This window comes from Astatotilapia calliptera, chromosome 20 (genome assembly GCF_964374335.1).
Source record: "Astatotilapia calliptera chromosome 20, fAstCal68.1, whole genome shotgun sequence".
Taxonomy (NCBI): Eukaryota; Metazoa; Chordata; class Actinopteri; order Cichliformes; family Cichlidae; genus Astatotilapia; species Astatotilapia calliptera.
The window spans coordinates 1,418,495-1,441,180 of record NC_137441.1 but is presented as its reverse complement, the minus strand read 5'-3'; the positions used below and the strand labels follow the sequence as shown (position 1 = coordinate 1,441,180).

Sequence of the window (22,686 nt, the reverse complement as noted above, 5' to 3'; positions counted from 1 at the left end):
CTGGGTCACTGGAGATGCTGCAAGTCTGGTTGGCTCCATCTTAATGAGGTTTGTACCCGACCAGAGTGTTGCTACCACAGCTGAGCGTCTGGTCAATGAGATGTTCTGCCACTTTGTTATACCCAAGGAACTACACAGCAATTAAGACTGAAATTTTGAGGATGCAGTGAGTGATGGGCTGGTGGAGCACTTTACCCACACACTGGCCACCCAGCTTGCCATGCTTCCTGACCAGAAGCAGTTAACATTTTCGAGCTGAGAATTAGGATTTCCATCAGGGCACGTTGTGTTGTCACGGCGACCATAATTAGGCCAGGATTTGGCTAAAACCTGTCCTTTACCTGAGGAAGAGTTCATAGAGTCAAACTGTAACCTTGACCTCCCGCCAGCAGCAAAAGTGGGACAGGCACCTCCCCCTTGTAATAATGGCCTACTGCATGTCAGTCCAAGAGTCTACTAAGCGTACTCCTGCAGCCCTAATGTTTGGACATGAGCTTCGTACTCCAGTGGACTTGGCAACTGGGCCTCTCCTTGAGTGGGAGTTGTGCAGTGAACCCAGATTGGACTACCTTCACAATCTCCATGAACGGTCACGTGAGGTACAAGAGCTGACCAGACATGGCCCCCTTGAGGTAGGATCATGGGAGAAACAAGTTTATAATATTTGCTGCAGGGGGGAGGTCTTGCACCTGGGCAGCAAATGTAGGTTTAAAGCCCAGAGAGGAAGAAAGGCCTTTTTCCTAAACTGATGAGCCAGTGGGTTGTCATGATTGTCTTGGACCTTTCCAGCCCTTGATGCCATGTGATGGTGGGTCAGGGCCCCAGTTCCAACCCCAGACTCAAAACCCAACTAAGTGAGGGTTGTGTGGTGTGTTGGGAGTGGCTAAATGTAATCTCCCATCAGGCTTCTGGTAAACTGTGCTTTATGTTAAGTTTAAGAAAATTGTGTTTAGCTGTATCTGTTATTGTTGTGTAACTCTTTTAGTCTAGTCTTAGTGTTACATCATGAGCAAAGTTATGTGGAGGGTTTTATATCCTTTTGGAAACATAGTGTTAGGGTGTCTTCTAAAATGTGAAGAAATGAGGTTCCCCTTGTGCCTCAGTGGGGTAAGAGGATAATCTAAAGAGCCATATAATTGTGAGGCCCAATCTATATAATTCCTCAGCTAGCCACAATATGATTTAATTTGGTAATTTAACTTGTTTGCTACTGTGCTTACTGTCTTGGACCAACTGTGACCACGTCGTTTCTTCTGGGATTAATAAAGTCTTCTGATTCTATTTCAGAGTAGGATCCAATTCGATCTTCCCTTCAATCTTGACTATACCAAACTTCCACTGAAATGTAAGAATATCAATTTGTGACCTTTTCCCTTCTGTTTTATTTTGTTAGTCTTTGTTTTGTCAATTTCTGTATTGCATCTAAGTTTTTTGTTTTAGCTTTGTCTCCACATTATAATTTTATCTGTTCTTTTGACTTTCTGTTTGAATTTTACTTCTAAGTGCTTTTTCAAAGGACTTTGTAAACTTTAAATGTACTTTTATTGCAGACAGTAATGATAACCACCAGGGGTCGGCATTTTAAAAGGTCTATTCACATGTGTTCATCTCTTAACTTCAGATGGTTGTTCAAGAACTGTTACACTGATTTACTGCACCATCTTGTGGTATAAAGCGGTAGCTTGGACTTATCTAATCTTCAGTTGGTAAACACAACGTAAAGATGTTCTGGACATAAACTCACAGCTGTGAATTCTCCACATTCTGTCGATGTTCAGGAAACATCAGTGAATAAAACACAGACATAAGTGAAAACAATCAACAGTGATGCTCCGTGCAGGAAAAAGAGGTTGAACTCTAAGCTTTAATAACTTTATTTATTAATTTTTATGTACAATTTTCATTTTTATTATCTGACATGATAACCTGATGTAAAAAATGATGCTGATATATTTTCAAGATCTTTTTCATAAATGTGATTTCAATCTTTTAGGATCTGGAAACAAAATGATGATGATCAATCTTTTCACACAGAAAATGTAATCTTTTAAAAATTATGAAAGATTATCATTTTTATTCACTTCAAAAATATCTGAATGTACAGACCCAAAAAGATACTACTACTACTACTAGCTACTTACCCTGACAAGTGTAAAGGGTAAAAGGGAATAAAATGCCTTTTGTCATTATATAATCTGCGGTATAATCATTGCTTTAACAATGTAACAGAAAGCTTTAAGATGGCCTTAAAATGTTTACGGTTATCATATTAACCTTTTATTCCAGATGATTCATTGTTATCTTTCATTCATTTATGTCTTTTCATTAAGCTTTGAAGTAGTGGCATTCATTTACAGCATTTATTCCATCTATTATATATATATAGTTTTAGTAAACTGCTAACACATTTGAGGGTGGCCTCTGTTTGACTGTGAGCGTTAGTGGGTGAGGTGAGAGGTGAAACTGAGTGCATTTCATGCCGACACACACACACACACACACACACACACACACACACACGGTAGATAGACTCATTTATAGGTGAGAGGTTAATCATGTTTTCTTGCAACTGCAAAAATTGTCTCTGCAAAAAAGAACAGTTTCTTGCACAATGTGGGCCTGATGTTCCAGACGAGAAGCGAGGGTCAGAAGATTGACAGGAAGCACCTGCCGTGGAGTCGGAGACAATGTTGTTTTCAAACTGTGTTAAAAGTCATTGTGGTTTTGATTTGACGTATGCATATATTGTATTGTCGTGGCTCAAAGAGTTGGCAGTTCGTCTTGTAAGGAAGGTCATAATCATTCATGTACAGATTGGGTTCATCAGTCATTTCTAATCACAGGTTTAACAGAGTCGTTACGTGGGAAGCAGTCGTAGGTGGTCTCCAGGTATTTGCAGACTATGAAACAAGTTACTTTCAGGTGATCATTTACTTCCTGTTAGTTTGAGTAAAGCTGTTCAACAGGTTTTAGTTTGTTTCTTCTTTTGAATCAAAGGCTCACTTCTACCATCCCACAGTGCTCACCTGTTCCTCACGTTGTTCACAGCGTCACCGTGAGACCAGGTTACTCCACCTCCACATCTGTACTCAGCTGACCTCACAATGATCATTCCACCCACTGTTATACAGACACAGTATGAGAGAAAAGGAACAACTCAACACAACATGCAATAATCCAGGTTTCAGGCTTCAGTTTCAGACTCAGATGCTGCAGATCCATAAATAATGAGGATTGTACCTCTGTACACCACCACAGTGGTTTTGACATCAAATAAAAATGTTTTTAAAGTGCAAATTTCAGCTTTAATATAAGGTTTTCTTCTGAAATGCATTAACTGTTTTGAAGTTTTTTTACACAGACCCACATTTTTGGAGCGTTTTTTTCAGATTTCTTTATTTTATTTTATTTTTTATTAGGAAAATACAATTTCAACTCCAGCTTTTTTTGTGTGAGTACACAGCTGAGCTTAATCTAACTGATGACACACTGGAAGTAGAACTAGAACATAATGCACCAGCAAAGGACTAAAATAGTACAACTGGAAATGTGAACATGTGGAAACTAAAGAGAGAACATGAATAAACTAAAAAGACTGGTTCAAAGACCCAGGAACCCTGACACATAGTTTGAACTCAACACAGTGAATTCTTGGACTCTATTTTCCATCTGACCACAGCTCAGGCGATGAACACTGAGGCCGTTAGAGGTGACCACTCTCTTTGTGTCCGGGGATGGGCGTCCAGGTACACACCGGCTCACTCTCGGCCTGGGGCTCGGTCACTCAGGCACGGCTGGCTGCCGGCGGAGCTCACGGGCGCGTCACTGCAACTCCCCCTGGCTTCTGCTCCGCGGCTGCTGAGTGAGCCCTCATCTGGGACTCTCCTCAGCTCTTTCTGGGACAGTGGCGCGGCTGCCCCTCTGTTGGTCTTCCTTGGTCTCTTGTGTTCTGGGGGCCTCTGGATGTCTGGAGTTTTGATCTCCTCCATACCTGCTTCATACCCTGGAGGACGGGGCTGTGGCTCCCCACACTCCCTAGCAGATCGTTACATGGAGAAACCTTTGGAATGCAAGCATGCTGATCCACACAGGTGTGCACACAGGTGTACACACGGGTATTCACAGATGCGGACTACAGCTTTCTTGGCTGCTGCCTCAAAGCACATTGTGCGCTGTCGATCTTGCGTGCTGCACAATATCGTTTATTATTTAGTATCTACTGTTATCTACTGCTAGCTAGTTTATTGTGATGGTGCTGTTTTTTTTTTTATTATGTTGCTCTTTGTTGTTTGCTTTCTCTTCTGTTTTTTTTCTTCATACAGGTGACCCAGGTGTTTTGTTTTTTTTGTTTGTTTTTTTGACGAGACTAGGGAGGCAAACTGAAAACACTCACATAAGACGCAGACCTTCACAATAAAACAGGAAACACATACACGCAATGACATAACCCACCAACTTAACACAGACTGGGGGACACAGAACATAGGAACATGAACCATGAAACAGAAGAGTACAAACACCCAAGGCAACCAAAACCACAGAATACTAATAAACTAAACATAAACACGGAGTCGCAGACTCCGGACCATGACAATTTGTCTGTAAAGCACAAGCAAGTGAAAATGTAATGCGCTACCATTAATTTGTCCACTAGAGGGAAATGTTTAGCCGGTGATACTTCTGTTATCCTGTTATTTTGTTTTATACGATTGTGAAATGTATTTTTATGGGTTATGTTAAGAAATATACTCTAAACACTTCTTCAGTAAAGACTCAGAGAAGAGAAACACACAGAACTTCTTGCTAGCAAGGGCGGCCTCCAGACTGAGACTCGCACTGAGAAACTGCCCGGTTTTTATTTATACTTCAGTGGGTGCGTGTGTGTGTGTGTGTGTGTGTGTGTGTGTGTGTGTGTTCCTGCTGATCAAAGGGTCATATAACATGAAAGCACAAAAGGTACATCCTTGGTCAGGAAGAGGGTAGTCTCCCCCTCACCCTAGATGGTTCACCCTAGATAACACAGTGAAGAAGTCCAGCAGTTCATCTAAAGGTTCAAGGTTCAAGGGTTCAAGGTTCTTTATTTTTCACATGCATAGTTATACAAGTATAACACACAGTGAAATGTAGCCTGACACGCTCCTCGACATGTGCAAAAATGGGGGGGGGGGGGGGGGGGGGGGTGTAGAGGAAGAACATTATATATATATATATATATATATATATAAAAAACACCCAGCACGCCCCTGCGGGCGGTTTATCCTTCAAGCTCGGGTCCTCTACCAGAGGCCTGGGAGCTTGAGGGTCCTGCGCAGTATCTTAGCTGTTCCCAGGACTGCGCTCTTCTGGACAGAGATCTCCGATGTTGTTCCCGGGATCTGCTGGAGCCACTCGCCTAGCTTGGGAGTCACCGCACCTAGTGCTCCGATTACCACGGGGACCACCGTTACCTTCACCCTCCACATCCTCTCGAGCTCTTCTCTGAGCCCTTGGTATTTCTCCAGCTTCTCGTGTTCCTTCTTCCTGATATTGCTGTCATTCGGAACCGCTACATCGATCACTACGGCCGTCTTCTTCTGTTTGTCTACCACCACTATGTCCGGTTGGTTAGCCACCACCATTTTGTCCGTCTGTATCTGGAAGTCCCACAGGATCTTAGCTCGGTCATTCTCCACCACTCTTGGGGGCATCTCCCATTTTGACCTCGGGACTTCCAGGTTATACTCGGCACAGATGTTCCTGTACACTATGCCGGCCACTTGGTTATGGCGTTCCATGTATGCCTTGCCTGCTAGCATCTTGCACCCTGCTGTTATGTGCTGGATTGTCTCTGGGGCATCTTTACACAGCCTGCACCTGGGGTCTTGCCTGGTGTGATAGACCCCAGCCTCTATGGATCTTGTGCTCAGAGCTTGTTCTTGTGCTGCCATGATTAGTGCCTCTGTGCTGTCTTTCAGTCCAGCTTTGTCCAGCCACTGGTAGGATTTCTGGATATCAGCCACCTCCTCTATCTGCCGGTGGTACATACCGTGCAGGGGCCTGTCCTTCCATGATGGTTCCTCGTCTCCCTCCTCTTTCTTGGGTTTCTGCTGCCTGAGGTATTCACTGAGCACTCGGTCAGTTGGGGCCATCTTCCCAATGTATTCTTGGATGTTCCTTGTCTCATCCTGGACTGTGGTGCTGACACTCACCAGTCCCCGGCCCCCTTCCTTCCGCTTAGCGTACAGCCTCAGGGTGCTGGACTTGGGGTGAAACCCTCCATGCATGGTAAGGAGCTTTCTTGTCTTTATGTCAGTGGCTTCTATCTCCTCCTTTGGCCAGCCTATTACCCCAGCAGGGTACCTGATCACGGGCAGGGCGTACGTGTTGATGGCCCGGATCTTGTTCTTACCATTCAGCTGACTCCTCAGGACTTGCCTGACCCTCTGCAGGTACTTGGTGGTTGCAGCTTTTCTAGCGGCCTCTTCATGGTTCCCATTCGCCTGCGGGATCCCCAGGTACTTGTAACTGTCCTCTATGTCTGCAATGTTGCCTTCTGGTAGTTCAATCCCCTCAGTTCTGACTACCTTCCCTCTCTTTGTTACCATCCGACTACACTTCTCCAGTCCGAACGACATTCCAATGTCATTGCTGTATAGCCTGGTAGTGTGGATCAGTGAATCGATGTCTCGTTCACTCTTGGCATACAGCTTGATGTCATCCATGTACAGGAGGTGGCTGACAACTGCTCCGTTCCGTAGTCGGTATCCGTAGCCAGTCTTGTTAATGATCTCACTGAGGGGGTTCAGGCCTATGCAGAACAGCAGTGGGGACAGAGCATCTCCTTGGTAGATCCCGCACTTGATGGTGACTTGTGCTATGGGCTTGGAGTTGGCCTCTAGTGTTGTACGCCACATCCCCATTGAGTTCCTGATGAAGGCTCTTAGGGTCCCCTTGATGTTGTACAATTCTAGGCATTCCAGTATCCAGCTGTGGGGCATTGAGTCATAGGCCTTCTTGTAATCAATCCAGGCAGTGCACAGGTTGGTCAGTCTGGTCTTGCAGTCTCGGCTGATTGTTCTGTCTACCAGTAGCTGGTGTTTTGCGCCTCTGGTATTCTTGCCAATTCCTTTCTGTGTCCCGCTCATGTATTGACCCATGTGCCTGTTCATCTTAGCCGATATGATGCCTGACAGGAGCTTCCATGTAGTACTGAGGCCGGTTATTGGTCGGTAGTTGGAGGGGACCGGTCCCTTCTTGGGGTCCTTGGGGATCAGGACCGTCCGACCTTCGATTAGCCATTCCGGGTGTCTCTCGTTAACTAGCAGCTGGTTCATTTGTGCTGCCAGGCACTCGTGGAGTGCAGTCAGCTTCTTCAGCCAGTAGGCAGGAACCATGTCGGGCCCTGGTGCTGTCCAACTCTTCATACTGGAGACCCTTTCTTGGATATCTGCCACTGTGATGGTTACTGGACCCTGTTCAGGGAGGTCGCTGTGGTCAGCCCTCAGATCCTCTAGCCAGTGAGCATTGCCGTTATGGGTTGCATCCTTCTCCCATATGCTCTTCCAGTATTGCTCTGTCTCCAGCCTCAGTGGTGCTGTTCTCATATTGTTCACCTGCCACTGAGAGTACACCTTGGCTGGTTCTGTGGAGAACCGCTCGTTTATTCTCCTGCATTCTATCTCTCTGGTGTACCTCCTCAAGCATCTAGCCAAGGCTGTGAGTCTTTGCTTGGCAGTTTCCAAGGCCTCAGGTATGGACAGCTTGCTATACTTCTTAGGTACCTTCTTTGTTGCACCTTTCTCCTTCTCCATTGAGGGTATTGCTCCTTGTGGCTGTTCAACTTATACCCCAGCATCTCACTGATCACATAAGAGCATAAGAGCCAAGTTGAGCACACAGCCCTGTGGCGTGGCCATGTTCAGGATCCGTGTGGAAGATGTCCAGCTCCCCATTCTCACCACCTAAAGCCTGTTTAAGAGAAAGTCTCTGATCCAGTGGCACAACTGTGTCGACAAACCCAGGTTACGAAGCTTTACAGCCAGCTGAACTGGGCTCACCATGATGAAAGCCAAGCTTAAGTCAACAAATAGCATCCTAAAATGAGAGTTGTGTTCAGGGTGGGTCAGGGCTTAATGCAGGGCTAATGCGACCACATCCTCTGTTGAACGGTTCCACATGTGTGCAAACTGATGTCTGTCCAGACCAACAGGAATGACGTCCTTGATCCCCAAATGTTGATTCTGTTCATCTGGACGTAGCGTTTTCAGTGGGTCGCTTTGTCACTCATCCAAGCAGTAGCGGTTTTTGATAGTGGCGACATGGGCGGTTGCCCAGGGCGGCATCGCGGTGAGGGTGGTATCACGGGCATCTCCAAAAAGAAGTTGCTCGTACTCATGCTGCCCCAACATCAGCCAGCGCATTTTGAAGTTGGCATAGGCACCGGTCGGTTTTCTGCCGCCCATTTGCTGGGTGTAAGGGCGCCCTCCGTTTGCGAGGTGCGCCTGCTGCTTGCGGCACAGGGAGGAGAGGGTGGGGCGACGGGGGATTCTCTGGCTGGAGCAGCAGCTAATAACCAACTCGCAAAATAAAACAAAATAAAAACAAACCAACAATCACAAAACCACCAGATGTTATGATACAGAGTTATGATTTGCACCAATGTTTTTTTTTAATTCTATAAAGTGAGCGCGAGAGCCCTCGGTGCGCCTGCTCGCTGCTGTGGTGAAGTCAAAGTAAACACTATTGTCATCTCCGCTACATTCAGTCCAGTTTATAGAGCGATGAGACGACCAGTTACAGTAGTGCAAGTAAACAAACAATAAATATAAGAAGAGTAAGAAAATAAATATACACTTTAGGACTCGGGGTAAAGGGATCAATAACAATTTAAAATTTACATTTTGATGATTTAAAGTCTCACACACAACCTGTCAAAAGGGGAGGGGTCAGCTGCTTCCAAATAGAGCACATTTCATTCATAATGTTTTAAATCCAAGCCCATTATGTATTCCTGATTTGAATCCTGGGTTAGGTTATGTTGTGGTGATCCTCGGGTTGGGGGATGGGTGCAAAATTAAAACCAATGGAAGGTGGACAAGACAAGTTTAAAGCCATCAGGTCTTCAGTTTAGAAAAACAAGAAAAAAAGAGGAGGGGAAACGAGCAAAAGATACAGGTAAGCAGATGTGTGATTGGATAATGGCAGGTTATCCTGGAACAATCAGAATCAGAATACTTTATTAATCCCTAAGGAAATTATGTGGGTTACAGTTGGTCCAAGAAGAAATTCTAAAAATAGTAACAGTAACAGACTAAACTTTGTTTGTTAGCCACTTGGCTATGATAGTAAACCGTAGAAACTGATGTAGCTTACTGAATCTTTTGGACTGTGTTCAGCACAATATTCACCCTCTGGAGTCCAGGGTATAATTGGCTGTTTTTGACTACTTTTGATTTTACCTCTATATTTCACCTTTAAAATATGTTTTTCTTGCCTTGTTTGGTATCATTATTTTCAGCACAACCTCAAATATCTGACATTTGAGTTATTTTTTCATTTTGGCATACTATATTATATTATATTATATTATTATATATACACAATTGATCTAAATTCAGACAAAAAAATTCAAAATCCGAGTAGAAAACATGTTTAACAAATCATTTTCATAACTTGAAATGCAAATAGAAATTGTACACTTCTAAAGATATGCACAAATTTTGCAAACAACAAAGTTATATGGTACTATTTACCTAAAAATGTGTGAATGGGTGGATGACTGGATATGTAGAGCGCTTTGGGGTCCTTAGGGACTAGTAAAGCGCTATATAAATACAGGCCATTTACCATTTAAAAATGCAGCCATGTCCTCAGGCGTTTTTTTATATAACCATTTAAATCTATTTACAGAACAATCAGCTGTGCTGCATCAAATAAGAAGGCACACAAATTATTTGTGCCAGTCCAAAAAAATAGTTTGTGTTCAGTATAAGACAGAAGATAACAGCACAGGCCTAAACCCTGCAGGTCTGACAGCAGGAGGTGCATCAGTCCAGTTTTCCATGTGGGAACAGCGTTTACACTGGAATCTGCCTTTTATGGCTTTTTGGGGGCAAATATGAATTTCAGCAGTCTCACTGACACACAATACAAAACAATAACTACACAACACACTAACTACAGCCTTCAAACACGCTAAACGTCACTAATGTCTCACATATGAAAACTTGCTCTCTCTCTTTTTTTCGCTCGCCCGCTTTCCGTTGCGGGTGTCACTCCTAAAAACTTCCCCTTCTGCCTAAACAACAAGTGACACATGTTGCCATATCATTTTTTTGATTGGCTGACATGTTAAAATCTAGCACAAATAGGGAAGGGGTGTTATTTCTTTTTCTTTTTTCTGTCATGGTCCTGAGTCCTTACTCAGTGATTTTGTGTTTAGTGTATTTATTGATGTTATTATTATTATTATTATTATTTATGGGCTGTTTTGTGTTTTGGGGTTTTGGATGCTGGGTTCCTGGGTTTGTGCTCCCCCTGTTGGTCCCTGGTGTTAGTGTTCCCCTGTCTCGTCAGGTTAATCAGGCCCAGCTGTGTCTCCCACCTGTGTGTGATTTCCCAGTGTGTCTCTGTGTATTTATAGTGTGTGTCTGCCTCTGTTCCTCGTCGCGTCGTCTGTGTTCATCCTCTGTGTCACCCTGTGTTTCTGCGTTGCTCCGTGAACCTCTCTGTGTCTCCACTATGTGCTCTCCCTGCAGTTCTCCTCTCGTGTTTCAGGTTTGCCATTCTATAGTTTAGTTTTCCCAGTTTAGGTTATCCTCAGTTCTGTTTTGCCATCCCCACTTTGTGTTCTGTCTTCTCTAATAAACCTCCCTGCTTCTCAAGTAAGTGCTGCAAAGTCCTCCTTCTCCGAACTTCACACGGCTGCAGCCCCAGTCGTGACATTTTCACTCGCAAGCGGAGAGTGTTTGCTAGCGCTGTCCGTAGAAAACGTCATTTTTACTGTTGTTCCCGCTGTAAACACCACTGTTTTGTTCAGAAAAAAACATTGTGTGTATTTTTTAGCATAACTCTGGTTTTACGTGGCCCATCGACACAATTCAAAAACTGGCGTATAGTTTGAAGACCGCAGTTTCGACCCAAGTTGAAATGGAGACTCTGAGTCGCTGCATCTTGTAGCTGTGTTGTCTTAAATTGGTCATGTGATTTTGATGCACCGGCGCGTCCGTCGACCCCAGAGGTTAATTAGCCATTGTCAGTTGTTTATTTGTTAAAATAACAGTTTTTACAGTAAAATATGTTAATGTACAATCCTTAATATATTTTATGTGTGGGTGTGGGGTGGGGTAGAGAGTACAGGGGACGGGGTGGGGAGGCACCAGAGGGGGTGTTCGCCCAGGGCACCAAACAGGCTAGGACCGCCACTGCATCCAAGTGACTTCTTCAGTCTCAGCTGACTGCAGGTTTCCCCATTCTTATAAACATACATTTGCATAATGAGTGAAACCAGCCCACTGAATAAACAATGGGCTGGGAGGTGTTGAGGTTTAAATTTATTATCTTAAATGTTTATATGCTGATTATATTGCTTCATATGAGAAAGGCCTAACTCTGAGTACACTCTGTGCCAAAAAAGTGCTGACAGGAAACTGCATGCTTTTGCAGAAGCGTGCTTTTACAGCTAGGAAGTGAAACCAGCTAGACTGTTTGAATTTTCTAAATTATATTCTATATTGTGTCACTTACACAAACCTGTGTGTGTGGCTTTACTAAATTATTTTCAGTATATTACACAAAGTGAGAATGAAATTAGGAAAACAGGTGAGACTGATTGCTGCTCAGGATATCTATTTATTCATGTTTATTGTGATAGGAAATCATATTGATCAATACCCTCCAGCAGTGATGTCATCGAGGCTTGACATCCTGCTGGAAGTGACATCAGCAGTGAGGCTGTGACATCATCATGTCAGACGTGTCAGGACACGAAGGAGCAGTTATGGACCTCTGACACAAACAAACCCTCTCTGTGAGTTACATCCCACATCATTGACATAATCTCCTCCTGTAAAGAATCAAAATAAAGAAATAAAATCAGAGGTCTGTGCTGTAAATGTTTTCTTCTTCTCTAATGTAAAAAGAACAAACACAGTTCTTATAAAGACCTAAGATCACATGACTTCAGTCAATATAAAAACCAAACACATTTCATCAACAGGCCCACTTTCAGTTTGTACCTCCAAAGTTTATCTCCATACAATCTTCTCCTCCTCCTCCAGAGTTGTCAGGTTGTCCATTACCCCAGTTTTTGAAGTCAAACTGGGAACCATCACTCCACTTCCACACAGTTTCCTGGAAGAATAAAGTTCAGTTTGTTCTGATGTACTTTGATGCATCTATGCTGAGAGTGCAGACATGAGACCTCTTACACCACTCGAACACAACGAAGGTTCATTTTGTTTGTGCAGGTAAAAAATGAAAAGAAAAGTCAAGTCAACAGCAACATCTGTCTCCAGGAACAAAGTCCTGATTAATCAGTCTGTCACATGTTGACCTTTGAATCAAACTGATGAATATGAAGAGAAACATATGAAATATCAGAAACAGCTGCAGCTCATCCTCTTTATCTGTGAAACACTTACAGTCTCTCTGTCGTTGCCTCCAACCCAAGCTGTCGGATACGACCCTGCTGCTGTGCGAGTGAGCTTTCTGATGAAGGTGTACTCATCTGTGCTGTGGTATGAGGCCAGATTTCCACCGAGTGTCTGACAGGAACTCTGAGGAGGAAGATGAGGTGCACAGAAGATGAAAAGTGTGAGAATGCATTTAAAATCAAAGATAAAGTGAGTTTGATGAAGGCAGCAAAGAGAGAGCTGATGAATAGAAGAGACACGAGGAGGGAATGTTTGCTCTGAATTCTGAACATCACTGCATGAACATTACTGCACTGCATGTATCAGCATGAAGCTGTTAGTGCAGGGCTGTGACGCCGCAGCAATAATCAGCTAAGAACAGAAGTCCTGTGTATTTACTCATGCACTTCCAACTGTGTGTGAATATGAATATAAAGCAAGTCTTCTTTCACTGAATGATTCTCACAGCAGGAAGCTTTTTATATGTCCCACATATAACATGTACACATACAGCTGCTGTTATTTCTGATGTACCTTAGCATCAGTCCAGTTCTTCATGCTGCTTTTAAAGATGAAACAGCGACCTCCAAACCAAGTCCAACCAGCAGGGCAGGGAGGAGCTGCAAAATAATTGTTAAGGTAGAAGGTCGATAATCAGATTAATAATTCCTCAAAAGACAAAGAAAATACCTAGCCGTGTTCCACTACTGAGTCTATTTGAATTTAAGCTGATGAGGTTCATTTGACATTATTCCTTCTGCGATACCTGGTTACAGACTCAGCACTCTATGCCTTCATAGCCACCTTGGATGACTTCCACTACATCACTTTGAATGCTATACTTCCAACTTTCACACAGTATGTCGTCTGTTTTACCAGCTGAGAGAGAACTTGTTATGAGGCAACAGGCAGATACGTTGTGAGCCCCACAGGACACTGAGTGTATCAGTGATTACATAACCATCTGCTCAGACTCCATTATCTCAGCTCGGACTATACATTGTTATTCGGATAACAAGCCGTGGGTGAAAGAACATCACAGCTCTCCTCAACGATAAAAAGAGGGCCACAGAGAGGAGGTGGAAAGGGTTTCGTTTTTATTGAAGGGCACGATCAGAGAGGCTATGGACAGTTGCAGGAGAAAGCTGGAGTGGGAACTCCAGCAGAACAACATGAGAAAGCTCTGGAGTGGCATGAAGATATGTCTTTGTAGGTTCTCAGTCACCCAGGTCACGGTAGTCTAAGGAGCTTGAAAAGTCCTGAAAAGCGTCACTGGACTCACGCCATTCAAAAGCAGAGCTGAGGGCCAACAGGTTGAATTTGTTCTTCTACAGATTTGACACTGCAGCTAACGCTCACCCCCCGACTGACTTAACTGTAGTCAGCCTACAGTCCAAAGCCACACCACTCTCTCTCCCTCTTTCTTCTCATTGCACCTGAGCATACTGTGAAAGTCCTGACACTCCTGCTCCACCTGTAACTTTTACCTAGGACCAGGTTCAGAGACAAATGAACGACTCCACTAAAAAAGCCTGAAAGACCAGACAGGGCGAGTCCCGGTGTCCTCGAGGCCTGTGCACCAGTGCTGTGGAAGACGTCATCCCTCTTTCCTGTACCAAACACGCTCAGTCGTGTCTACGCCCACCTGGACCAACCGGTGAGCACTGGGAGGGTCGTGTTTTTTGACTATCCAGTGCATTCAACACCATCAGGCCGACCCTCCTGGGTGATAAACTGATAGTGATGCAGGTAGATGCCTCTGCGGTGTCCTGGATTGTTGATTACCTGACAGGAAGACCACAATATGTGCGTCTTCAACAATTTGTGTCTGACAATGTGATCAGGAACACAGAGGCAACACAAGGGACCATGCTCTCCCCTCTTCACTTTCTACGCCACAGACTTCAGCCACTGCACAGAGACCTCCATCTTCAGAAGGTTGCTGATGACTCTGCAGCGGTTGGATGCATCAGTGAGAGTGATGAGATGGAGTACCAGGCTGTGGTCGACTCCTCTGTCACATGGTGCGAGCAGAATCATCTGCAGCTCAGTGTGACAAAAGCCCTGATTGTGGACTTTAGGAGGACCAGGAAAGCTGCGACCTGTGTTTCAAACCAGGGGGTCAACGTGGACACGGTGAAGGACTATAAATACCTCAGAGTACACATTAAATAAACTAGACTGGGTACTCTACAGTAAGGCCAGAGATATCTGTATTTTCTGCGTCTTTTAGCGTGTTTGGGACAGTGCTCAGGATTTTCTATCAGTCTGTTGTGGCCAGTCCTGTCCTCTATGCTCTTGCATGCTGGGACAACAGGTTGAGGTTCACAGATGCTAACAGACTAAATAAACTGATCTGCAAGGCCAGTAATGTTGTGGGGATGGAGCCGGACTCCCTTAAGGTGGTGTCTGAGACGTGGATGTTGTCCAAGAGAAGGACGATGTTGGACGACACCTCCCACCCACTCCACGACATGCTGGCCAGTTAAAGAGCCAGCACGGAAGCCCACACGCAGAATAGGTGAGAACAATACCAGGAACTCAGGGAAACCGACTGGATGATGAGGATGATTAGAAACCGGTAAGAACACAGCTGAACTAACTAATGAGAAACTGGGAAGTAGAAATGAACAAAGTACACACAGACAAAAGGCTAACACAATAAAACAGGAAACCAACATGAAAACTAAACACTGACAGAAGACCAAACTGAAAACGCTGGGTCAGCGGCCCAGGAACCCTGACAGTGGCGCTGTAACATAGTAACTGGATGGCTCTGTTTTTTAATCAGCTTATAACAACACATTATAAATAAACTGTGACAACATTCCTCATAACACACCTGGTTATGAGGAATCCATAATCCAGTTATTTGAGCAGAACTTATTGAGATACGCCTGCACCAATCCATCGATGTGCGTCATTAAATGTAGAACATCCTGATGGTGTTACTTTACAGGGCGCACACAGCTGAAAACGTTAAACTGTGACTGTCACCAGTTAACATGGGCGTGTTTCTTAAATCAGCAGCAGGTGTTCAACAGCTGACGGAGTGAACATGTCACGTCCCCGTGTCTACCCAGCCGGCCCCGCAAGGCTACATGTGTATTGTTTCTCTCTCACTCTCTCCTCACCGCTCTGCCTGGGCGGAGCTCACTGTGGGCTCCCACCCTTGGCCCACACACCTGTTCGCAATTAAGCTGCCATTATCTTCCCACCATTTAAGGCCGGGACGCTGTGCTTCTGGTCGCTGGACGGTTGTGCGAGACACGTTAGTGATTCTCTCAGCTCCGTGAATTTGTGCTTGTTTTTCAGACTGTGAGTAATTTTCCTCTCCTGTGTGACAGTTGTGTGACTTCCAAAACCATGAAGTATGGTGAACAGCGTACACTGTACTCTATAGCACCCAGGAGTATTAGCTTATTATGTACACGTTGGTCAGTTGTCTTGTGGCAACTGACGAATTGAAACAAATGAGCGTGCTGTGCGTAACAATACGACAAACATTACCTGTCCTCTTATTAACTGCACAAGTAGTGCTGGTCCAAGGAATCAAAGCACCCCAAAGATGTCTTACTTTTTTTGACAATATTTGCTGTTTGTGTGACACACTACTAAAAATAGAAAAACCATACAGTACTTGGTTGAGACGTAATATTCTAAAGACAAACGTATGCAGTGGGGCAAAAAAGTATTTAGTCAGCCACCGATTGTGCAAGTTCCCCCACTTAAAATGATGACAGAGGTCAGTAATTTGCACCAGAGGTACACTTCAACTGTGAGAGACAGAATGTGAACAAAAAAATCCATGAATCCACATGGTAGGATTTGTAAAGAATTTATTGGTAAATCAGGGTGGAAAATAAGTATTTGGTCACCTCAAACAAGGAAAATCTCTGGCTCTCACAGACCTGTAACGTCTTCTGTAAGAAGCTTTTCTGTCCCCCACTCGTTACCTGTATGAATGGCACCTGTTTGAACTCATCATCTGTATAAAAGACACCTGTCCACAGCCTCAAACAGTCAGACTCCAAACTCCGCCATGGCCAAGACCAAAGAGCTTTCGAAGGACACCAGGAAAAGTATTGTAGACCTGCACCAGACTGGGAAGAGTGAATCTACAATAGGCAAGCAGCTTGGTGTGAAAAAATCAACTGTGGGAGCAATCATCAGAAAATGGAAGACATACAAGACCACTGATAATCTCCCTCGATCTGGGGCTCCACGCAAGATCTCATCCCGTGGGGTCAAAATGATCATGAGAACGGTGAGCAAAGATCCCAGAACCACACGGGGGGACCTGGTGAATGACCTGCAGAGAGCTGGGACCAAAGTAACAAAGGTCACCATCAGTAACACACTACAACGGCAGGGAATCAAATCCCGCAGTGCCAGACGTGTTCCGCTGCTGAAGCCAGTGCATGTCCAGGCCCGTCTGAAGTTTGCCAGAGAGCACATGGATGATACAGCAGAGGATTGGGAGAATGTCATGTGGTCAGATGAAACCAAAGTAGAACTTTTTGGTATAAACTCAACTCGTCGTGTTTGGAGGAAGAAGAATACTGAGTTGCATCCCAAGAACACCATACCTACTGTGAAGCATGGGGGTGGAAACATCATGCTATGGGGCTGTTTTTCTGCCAAGGGGACAGGACCACTGATCCGTGTTAAGGACAGAATGCATGGGGCCATGTATCGTGAGATTTTGAGCCAAAACCTCCTTCCATCAGTGAGAACTTTGAAGATGAAACGAGGCTGGGTCTTCCAACATGACAATGATCCAAAACACACCGCCCGGGCAACAAAGGAGTGGCTCCGTAAGAAGCATTTGAAAGTCCTGGAGTGGCCTAGCCAGTCTCCAGACCTCAACCCCATAGAAAATCTGTGGCGGGAGTTGAAAGTCCGTGTTGCTCGGCGACAGCCCCAAAACATCACTGCTCTCGAGAAGATCTGCATGGAGGAATGGGCCAAAATACCAGCTACTGTGTGTGCAAACCTGGTAAAGACCTATAGTAAACGTTTGACCTCTGTTATTGCCAACAAAGGTTATGTTACAAAGTATTGAGTTGTATTTTTGTTATTGACCAAATACTTATTTTCCACCCTGATTTACGAATAAATTCTTTACAAATCCTACCATGTGGATTCATGGATTTTTTCTTTCACATTCTGTCTCTCACAGTTGAAGTGTACCTCTGGTGCAAATTACTGACCTCTGTCATCATTTTAGGTGGGGGAACTTGCACAATCGGTGGCTGACTAAATACTTTTTTGCCCCACTGTAGATACCCCCCCCCAAAAGAAATGGTTTGTTCCAGCTCGCCTCTCCCCTGCTCTGCTCTAGCGCCCTTTCTGCCAGAGAGATGGTGGCTGAGACGCAGCAGAGCGGAGGTGTGAGCGCCTGGCTTAACCTTCAGTTACTCTTTATATAGTTAGATAGGAGTCAGACCATGTTTCAGTAAAGCATTACACCAGGTAACCTGCAGTGTTGAAAACGTGTTTTCCGACGATGTTTGCTACCCTACAATCAGAGCTGGGCTGGCCATCCGGTATGCCCGATGGTGATTTTTCGTTTTTATGGGCCGATGGGGTTTTTTTTCTTTTTTTTTTGTTGTTGTAACAGTATAAACAATGAAAGCTGGTGGATTGGCAGATTTGTAAAAATAACTCAGTTGTTTGGTGGTGGCTGTGGCAGAGCTTCCACCAGGTGGATGAGGGAAAGGTGAGGCAGGAGGAGCAGAGACCCGAGGAGGCCGCCGGTCCGAGTGTCAGGTGAACTGAACTTCAGGTAAGAAGTTATGACCTGCAGTCTATCTGGGTCAGATATAAACCAAGTTTAGGTGGAGTTTATTTTAGCTGTGCTGACTTTTTACAGTCAGTTACAATAACTCGTACTAGCTAGCATGACGGGGTTTCTATACAGCTGGGTGGGTGCTGTGATGTTACTGATAGTGAACTTTATTTTGTTCATAAGGTTAGTTAGTAGAGTTGCCAATCGTCTCGCATTCAGAGGAAATATTACGAAAGTACGAAGTACGAATAAAAGTACCTTTTGTTCGTTCAAATGACTTTGTAAACACTTTTTGAATTCTGTTTTTAAATGTCAGCTGATTTTAATTTTAAATGTAACTTTGACTGGTTTTATTTTTATTTTATCATTATTTTATAATATTTGTATTTATTTGATGATTAAATCACGAGGTGTTCACTCAGGATCTAAAACAAACTGACGAAATCTTCGTGACTGATGATTTTTCTGTTGATTCTTTTCAGCACAGAAAGGCTCATCTTTTAAAAATTATGAAGAATTTTCATTTTCATTCACTTCAAAAACAAGTCTGAATGTACCGACCCTAAAAGATTATCTTTAGAAGTTTATTATTTGAGTTACTTACCCTGACAAGTGTAAAACACCTCCAGGTACTTATAAATGTTTACACACGGGTCTTCTGAGATATTTGCATCAACAGTACAGCTGTTTGTCCCATTGCACCTGTGAATGCAGGTCAAAGGTGAATCAGCAAAAATTCACTGCATCATCTGAGAGAAGATGGAGAGCTGAAGAATCAGAGTCAGCATCTGTACCTGTTAGTTACATAGTTCATGCTTTCTGACCAGGTGCAGTTAACGTTGTTGAGATTTACGATAGTATATGTGCCAGGGCACGTGGTCGTGTCACGGCGACCATAATTCGCCCAGGAGACGACTATAACCTGTCCTTCATCTGAGGAAGAGTTCAGAGAGTCAAACTGTAACCATGGTGATATTTTTAACTGCATTAAATGTAGAAAGACATAGAAGCTGTGTTCTCACCACACTGAAGGTTTGACTGGAAGTTTTGACATGTTACACTTTGGCCTGAAACAGACACAGATCCCATAGAAACTGTAATCATTCATGTACAGATTGGGTTCATCAGTCATTTCTAATCACAGGTTTAACAGAGTCGTTACGTGGGAAGCAGTCGTAGGTGGTCTCCAGGTATTTGCAGACTCCAGGATCATAAGTAATGTTTGACTGTATGTCACACTCGGTTTTTCCATCACAGCTGCAGGGAGACAGAAACAGCTGGTTTTCAGCTCAAAGATATGAAAAAAGTTACTTTCAGGTAATCATTTACTTCCTGTTAGTTTGAGTAAAGCTGTTCAACAGGTTTTAGTTTGTTTCTTCTTTTGAATCAAAGGCTCACTTCTACCATCCCACAGTGCTCACCTGTTCCTCACGTTGTTCACAGCGTCACCGTGAGAGCAGATTACTTCACCTCCACATCTGTACTCAGCTGACCTCACAATGATCATTCCACCCACTGTTATACAGACACAGTATGAGAGAAAAGGAACAACTCAACACAACATGCAATAATCCAGGTTTCAGGCTTCAGTTTCAGACTCAGATGCTGCAGATCCATAAATAATGAGGATTGTACCTCTGTACACCACCACAGTGGATATTACATTAACTCTGATCAAGGAGGAAACTTTAAGTCAGTGTTTTTGTTTCTAATCTACATCAAATGTTTCTGAACTTTTATACACAGTCCAACATCCTCAGAGCTTTTTTAAAGAATAAATGCACTGTTGGTTTGTTGATCAGGAAAATACAATTTAAACTGAAAAGAAGCAGCTGTGCATAAAAAGGCTGTAAACTATAAACAGTTCATCCAATACTTGTTAAGTTTGTTGAATTTAGCCTGAGAGTCTGAATTTGATCTGCAGTGAATTCTTGGACACTATTTTCCATCTTACCACAGCTCAGGCGATGAACACTGAGGCCGTTAGAGGTGACCACTCTCCCTGTGGATATGGGGGTCACAGGAGGAGGAACGGAAACTTGAGCTCTGATAAAGCCTGAAATAAAAAATAAATTGTACATTTCTGATAAATTAATGGGGAATGTGTTGATCATTTTCTTGCTGAAGGTGAAGCTACAGCTGGTCCCTCATCTTACTTTAGTTTTCCCTGATGGATGTGAAACACGGTTAGTGTCAGCGAAGCTTACAGTAACCTCTGTCTGCTGAAGCTGCTGGCTGATTTAGCTCCAGGGTGGACAACAAAGATCACATTTTGTAAAGAGTGCAGAGACATAATATCTATTATGTTATTATATATCTATATTCAACATTGCATCAATACATTTGTCAAAAAATGTCTCTCTGAGCAAAATGGGTTCAAAAACATAAACAGCTGTGGGATCCTGTTAGTCCGTGATTTGAACCGAGGGAACAAATCGTGGCAGGATCAGCCTGATGTTATTTGTATCCTGCTGTAACTTTACTGTATAAAGAGCTAACATCTCCAACATGTCAGGAGCAGTTAGTCATTACAACAAGTGTTTGTGAACTAAAGATCAAGAATGTGGGATCCTGTTTGTCCGTGATTTGAACAGCCCAGCGCTGCTCCCGACGCAGGGAAACCAGTTCTGCAGGGAGACCGACCTCAGCACCTGTGCAGGTGAAGCCAAAGGGCAGATTTGCTTCACCATATTTTCTCGTCTTTGGCTCAGAATGAAGTTGGTTTGGAAACTTATTCAGCGACGCTTCATCTCCTGCTTTGCGTTTCTGTGGCCGCCCCGTGCTAGCAGTGTCCAAGCGTTTTGTATCTCCCCCCCCCCCCCCCCCCTTTTCATACCCCCCTGCAATGGCTCTGTGCCCCCTCCTAGGGGGCGGACCCCACACTTTGAGAAGGTCTGCTTTAAATCAAAATTGATTTAAAGGATTGCAATCCAAAGCCTCTATCCCTGATTTCCTCACATGTCAACAAGGAGCCCCACAACATCCAGAACCCCCCCCCCCCCCCCCCCCCCCCCACCAGACAGGTTTCATTTCATTTTCACTGGGAACAGAAATAAGATTTTAAAAAGGTGTGTGTGAAGGATAGAGTTTAGATTTTAGATCACACAAATACAATATTTAGTAGTTACAGACAGAAGAAGAAGAGGTGAGCTCTAATAATGAGAAAGTTCACAGAAAGGCTCTTTGTGACCAGAATATAAGAAGCAGTAAAACAGCATTTACCTGAAGTGATGAGTGAACAGGTTGCTGCCAGCACTGAAAGAGACAGAAAGAAAGCTCAGTGTCAGACTGTGTGTTTGATATCAAGTTGAATTCACCTCAAAACATGAAACAGAAATGAAAAGCAAACAGGAGAAAGCTGCTGCTTTCATTCACACCTGGATTCTTTGGAAACTCTTTCTAAACAGCAGATTTCAATGACACATTTATTCTCTTCATCTTTCCAACTTTTGTCAATAAACTTATTTGTGTTGACAGTTTGACTTCAACTCTTCAAAGTAAATGATCAGCCATGAATTGCTCTCAGGACTCTGTGAAGCCTAACTGTCCTGCTGAGGTGATGCAAACATGTATTTAGGATGTTAGATGAACTGATCCAATAAAGCAGAAAGAAAAGCATGTCACAGTACAGCACAGTGGAAAGCTAGAAAAGGATTAGACTGAACATGTGCAGCTGATTTCATGTATAAATAAAGGATGATCAGTGTGTTGTACTCACACAGTGTGCTGCTGAGTCCGGAGCAGAGCATCATGTTAGGAGATCTGGATTACAGTGAAGAGCTGATGGAGGATCAAACACAGAGCTGCTGGATTCACTCTGTTTCAGTAACACCTGTGATGTACATGCAAAGCACAGCCAATGGAAAAGCAGAGTATCCTCCTTCTCACGTGCAGGATGTTGGATGTTTGGAATGGAAAAAGTATGAGAAAAAGAAAAAACCAGGATGTGAATAAACAACATGTAAAACAGGGTGCAGCAGGAACACAGCAGGAATATATTTGTATGGAAAATTTTCATATTTACATGGAACATCTCCACATGTCTCTCTGGTCAGAGAACACAAACGAGACAGTGTTTGTGATGCTGAGTCAACAGTATTATATTGTAAGTGTTTAAAGAGAGGTTTCCATTGACTGTGACTGTGTGAAGAACTGTTGAAAGTTCCTGAACAACACAACATGCCATTGTATGGCAGCTGCACCATTGTACACTATCTCTACTTTTAACTTTCCTTTTTGCTAAAGCATATAGTTGGGACCAAACACTCCAGGAACAAGTAGGCC

At 43.8% G+C, this 22,686-nt stretch overlaps 1 protein-coding gene across 2 annotated transcripts in view; it reads right to left on the bottom strand.

The window, feature by feature from the left end:
• The window catches only part of LOC113013813 (L-rhamnose-binding lectin SML-like), a 43,228-nt gene extending 20,888 nt beyond the window's left edge, over nucleotides 1–22,340 (bottom strand). Inside the window, exons 1-12 of one of the 2 annotated variants that reach the window (XM_080294459.1) lie at nucleotides 22,121–22,327; nucleotides 21,625–21,657; nucleotides 20,357–20,458; nucleotides 19,824–19,917; nucleotides 19,565–19,659; nucleotides 19,425–19,469; nucleotides 19,197–19,335; nucleotides 19,007–19,104; nucleotides 13,146–13,231; nucleotides 12,621–12,755; nucleotides 12,216–12,330; nucleotides 11,810–12,043 (exon numbers count right to left, since the gene is read on the bottom strand). In XM_080294459.1, coding sequence (XP_080150585.1) covers nucleotides 11,976–12,043; nucleotides 12,216–12,330; nucleotides 12,621–12,755; nucleotides 13,146–13,231; nucleotides 19,007–19,104; nucleotides 19,197–19,335; nucleotides 19,425–19,469; nucleotides 19,565–19,659; nucleotides 19,824–19,917; nucleotides 20,357–20,458; nucleotides 21,625–21,657; nucleotides 22,121–22,154 — 1,044 coding nt within the window. In that variant the 5' untranslated portion in view covers nucleotides 22,155–22,327 and the 3' untranslated portion in view covers nucleotides 11,810–11,975. Of the gene's footprint in view, nucleotides 1–11,809; nucleotides 12,044–12,215; nucleotides 12,331–12,620; nucleotides 12,756–13,145; nucleotides 13,232–19,006; nucleotides 19,105–19,196; nucleotides 19,336–19,424; nucleotides 19,470–19,564; nucleotides 19,660–19,823; nucleotides 19,918–20,356; nucleotides 20,459–21,624; nucleotides 21,658–22,120 lie in introns of those variants that run through there. The other variant, XM_080294460.1, reaches the window with a different exon arrangement.
• Nucleotides 22,341–22,686: the final 346 nt, after the last annotated feature.